Source organism: Tarenaya hassleriana, unplaced genomic scaffold, assembly GCF_000463585.1.
Source record: "Tarenaya hassleriana unplaced genomic scaffold, ASM46358v1 Cleome45, whole genome shotgun sequence".
NCBI lineage: Eukaryota > Viridiplantae > Streptophyta > Magnoliopsida > Brassicales > Cleomaceae > Tarenaya > Tarenaya hassleriana.
In genome coordinates this window covers 163693-168240 of record NW_010967219.1, presented here as the reverse complement: position 1 = coordinate 168240, position 4548 = coordinate 163693, and the positions used below count along the sequence as shown (strand labels likewise).

The 4548-nt window shown below is 41.6% G+C and overlaps 1 protein-coding gene across 1 annotated transcript in view; it reads left to right on the top strand.

Annotated features, from left to right (window-relative positions):
• The first annotated feature begins 386 nt into the window (after positions 1 to 386).
• LOC104825369 (coatomer subunit beta-1-like) overlaps positions 387 to 4548 on the top strand; it is a 5536-nt gene continuing 1374 nt past the window's right edge. Inside the window, exons 1-3 of the mRNA XM_010557694.2 lie at positions 387 to 562; positions 1575 to 3630; positions 4017 to 4526. Of these exons, the coding sequence (XP_010555996.1) occupies positions 1582 to 3630; positions 4017 to 4526 (2559 nt within the window). The 5' untranslated portion in view covers positions 387 to 562; positions 1575 to 1581. The remainder of the gene's footprint in view (positions 563 to 1574; positions 3631 to 4016; positions 4527 to 4548) is intronic.

The window sequence follows — 4548 nt, the reverse complement described above, 5'->3', positions numbered from 1 at the left end:
AAGAGCGTTCGTGCTGATAACGTGTTATGAAATCGGAAAAAATATTAACGACCCTGATATTAGATCGTTAACTATAACCGAAAACTGTATTTTAGGATAATGGAGAAGAATATATTTCTTATTAGTCTCTCTTGAAAGTGTACAAATGGAGGAACCCAAATACCCTATTTATAAAAATTCGGAAGTTACTGTTCATATATGCCGTCGGTGTAAACAGTACCGTATATATGAACAATAAACTAATATAAAAAGTATCATAAATATATTTTATTTATAACAATTTTTAAAAAATCAGAATGCTGTGATTTTTTTTCAAAGAGAGGTGATCGAAATAAATAAAATTTGCATTTATTGGTATTTATTTTTTGGAAGAAAAAAAATCCCGACGCCGAGCTCCTAAGGCATAGATACATGATACAACTGCAAAGAGCAAAGACGAAACAGCCATTGTTAATTTGTTACATTTCGCTCGTGTGCTCTTTTTGGCGAGATCCAAATCTCTCTTCAATTGCTGCTCTGCAACTGTCTGAGTCGCTTCTTCTTCCTAGATCTCGTGCTCGAGGTTTCTCTCTCTCTATCTCTCGATGGACGCTGATCGAATTCGATCCAGTATCGCCGTTCTGGTTCACCGCCGTGAAAATGCAGACAGCAGAATAGTTGATTTTCCGGGCTGTTGAACGGGATCTGATTAGAGGGTCACTTAGTTTTTCTCGTCCGCCATTGTTATTTTGATCTGATTCCATTAGGAGAAGCGAAAAGCTTATTACGCTTTAAATCTGAAGGGGGACTTGAAATTTACGGCATCGGGTGGAATATATATATATATATATATATGTATATTTTTTCGAGGGATGTTACTGAGTGGATTGAAGTTATGCTTCGCCTGAGATTTGGTGCTTGATCTGCTTTTTCAGTTGTCTGGATCTGATATCTCACAGTGCAAATGTTTTATATGTGTAACTTTGCATCTCTGTGTTGTCGTTGTTACCAGTGAGCTTGTGGCTTGGTCTTGGATTAGTGGCTTGAGATAGTTTGCTTCTTCTGCTTGATTTTGATTGCAGTGTTTGATTTTGTTAGGGTCCCGGGTTATGGATCTCGTTATGGGTCTGCCGGATAGGAATTCGATGGGTGTTTGGATGATTTGGAGGATCCCCTCCTGTAATACTGGAAGAATAATAATACAGAACATAAGAATAATAGAAACTTCTTGCCACCATTTGTTAGATGTCCTTCGAGATTTTTTCAACCCATGAGTGAACCGCTTGTAAACCTTTAGTGGATTGCTTGCTAAGAGATTTCCGATTTGTGTTCTTGATGGAGGGTTATATGCTTGTAACTGCAATTTTTCAGATGGATTTGTTCCATATTTCAGCATTGTATCGTTCTGAACAATATGTTGATTCCTATACCCCAAAGCAATGGCGAAATTCTTCTGATTCTTTTCTGTTCGAGTTGTGTGTTCTGCACCATTTTCTAAGCTTGCAAATGTATTCTTCTGTTTTTTGTTTATATTGGTCTTCTTGAGCATTTTACTTTCTTCCTTTGATTTATCTTTTACCCGTGATTCGACACAGGAAAAGGATGGAGAAATCTTGCAGTTTGCTCATACACTATGACAAAGGGACTCCAGCAATTGCTAACGAGATTAAAGAAGCCCTCGAAGGAAATGATATACCTGCAAAAGTCGAAGCCTTGAAAAAGGCGATTATGTTCTTGCTGAATGGTGAAACCCTTCCTCAGCTTTTCATAACTGTTATCAGATATGTTTTGCCTTCCGAGGACCACACGATCCAAAAGCTACTGCTGCTATATCTAGAGATCATCGACAAAACCGATGCTAAAGGGAAAGTGCTGCCGGAAATGATTCTGATATGTCAGAACCTCAGGAACAACCTTCAGCATCCAAATGAGTACATCCGCGGGGTAACATTAAGGTTCCTCTGTCGGTTGAATGAAACTGAAATAATGGAGCCGCTGATTCCTTCGGTGTTGCAAAATCTGGAGCATCGCCACCCATTTGTTCGTAGGAACACGATTCTGGCTATTATGTCGATATATAAGCTTCCAAACGGTGATCAGCTCTTGGTAGATGCACCCGAAATGATCGAGAAAGTTTTATCGACGGAACAGGATTCGTCTGCCAAGAGAAATGCGTTCCTTATGCTCTTTAACTGTGATCAGGACCGAGCAGTTAATTATCTTCTCTCCAATGTCGATAGGGTTTCTGATTGGAATGAATTGATTCAGATGGTAGTGCTGGAGTTGATCGGGAAGGTTTGTAGGACTAATCCAGCTGAAAAGGGGAAGTATATTAAGATAATCATCGCTCTGTTAAATGCCCCTTCTGCTGCGGTAATCTATGAATGTGCAGGGACACTCGTCTCTCTCTCGTCAGCCCCTACTGCCATTAGAGCTGCTTCCAACACCTACTGCCAGCTTCTTCTCTCTCAAAGTGACAACAATGTGAAGCTTATTGTTCTTGATAGGCTGAATGAACTTAAGTCTTCTCACAGAGATATTATGGTTGAGTTGGTAATGGATGTGCTCAGAGCACTCTCCAGCCCAAATCTCGACATCCGCAGGAAAACACTTGACATTGCCCTCGAACTGATTACTCCTCGGAATGTGAACGAGGTTGTCCAAATGTTAAAAAAAGAAGTCATGAAGACGCAAGGTGGAGAGCTTGAGAAGAGTGGAGAGTATAGACAAATGCTCATTCAAGCTATTCACACTTGCGCGATCAAGTTCCCGGAAGTTGCAAGCACGGTGGTGCATGTTTTGATGGATTTCTTGGGAGACAGCAATGTGGCTTCAGCTCTCGATGTTGTTGTTTTCGTTAAAGATATCACAGAGACTAATCCAAAATTAAGAGTCTCGATCATAACCAGGCTTTTGGACACTTTCTATCAGATTCAGACTGGAAAAGTCTGCCCTTGTGCGCTTTGGATTATTGGGGAGTATTGCCTATCACTTTCAGAAGTCGAGAGTGGCATAGCAACCATTAAGCAATGCCTCGGTGAGTTACCTTTTTTCTCGGTTTCCGAGGAACCCGAGTCATCTGATTCCTCGACGAAGATTCAGCCAACCTCCTCTGCTATGGTTTCGACTAGGAAACCAGCCATTCTTGCCGATGGGACTTATGCAACCCAAAGTGCAGCTTTTGAAGCAGCATTCTCCCAGACCCAGATTGTTCAAGGATCTTCGGCTGCAGGAAATCTGAGATCGCTTCTCTTAACCGGGGACTTTTTCTTGGGAGCCATAGTTGCTTGCACGTTGACGAAGCTTGTTCTTAGACTGGAGGAGGTGCAGCCATCCAAATCTGAAGTGAACAAGGCAATCACTCAGGCTTTACTGATCATGGTCTCTATGTTGCAACTCGGGCAATCTTCTGCTTCTCCTCACCCGATCGATAGGGATTCTTATGAGAGGATTTCGCTGTGCATTAAACTGCTTTGCCACAGGAACCATGATGATATGAAAAAGGTATGGCTTGAATCCTGCCGCCAGAGTTTCGTCAAAATGCTTTCCGATAAGCATCTTCGAGAAATCGAGGAACTTAAGGCCAAGACCCAGATATCCCATGCTCAACCGGATGATCTCATCGACTTCTTCCATCTGAAGAGCAGAAAGGTAAAGAAATCCCAAACATTAAATTCTATTCCTTATAGTCGTGAAGACGACAAAACTCGTGGTTCTTCTTAGGGGTGGGCGCAGGTCGCGTACCCGAGTTTTTGGGAGTACTTGGCCTCGGCTTTGCAAGCCCGTGTACTCAAACCCGTAAAAATTTGCAAATTTTTTTCGACTCGAGTTGACTTTAGGGGTATCATATTAATTTTACACAAAAATCTACTTATAATACTGTAAATACACTAAGATATCAGGAATAAACACGTTATTTTGCTCTTATCCTATTACATACCATCCCAGTTCTCGTGTTAAAACTCCCACCCCTAGTTCTGTTGTTTATGTTTCTGTTGGCTTATAGATCTAAATTACTGAGGATGAATTTCTTTTAGGGAATGAGCCAACTCGAGTTGGAAGACCAGGTCCAAGACGATTTAAAACGAGCCACTGGAGAGTTCACAAAGGACGAGAACGATTGGAACAAACTGAATCGGGTTCTTCAGCTCACGGGATTCAGTGACCCAGTTTATGCTGAAGCATACGTGACGGTTCATCACTATGACATCGTCCTCGAAGTTACAGTCATCAACCGTACAAAGGAAACACTTCAGAATCTATGCTTGGAGTTGGCGACAATGGGTGATCTCAAACTGGTCGAGCGTCCACAGAATTATACTATGGCACCCGAATCCGAGATGCAGATAAAATCCAACATCAAGGTGTCATCTACCGAGACTGGGGTCATATTTGGGAACATTGTTTACGAGACTTCAAATGTCATGGAGAGAAATGTCGTGGTCCTTAACGATATACACATCGATATCATGGACTATATCTCTCCAGCGGTTTGTTCTGATACTGCTTTCAGGGCGATGTGGGCTGAGTTCGCATGGGAAAACAAGGTAATCTGTTCTAAGGCTGAAA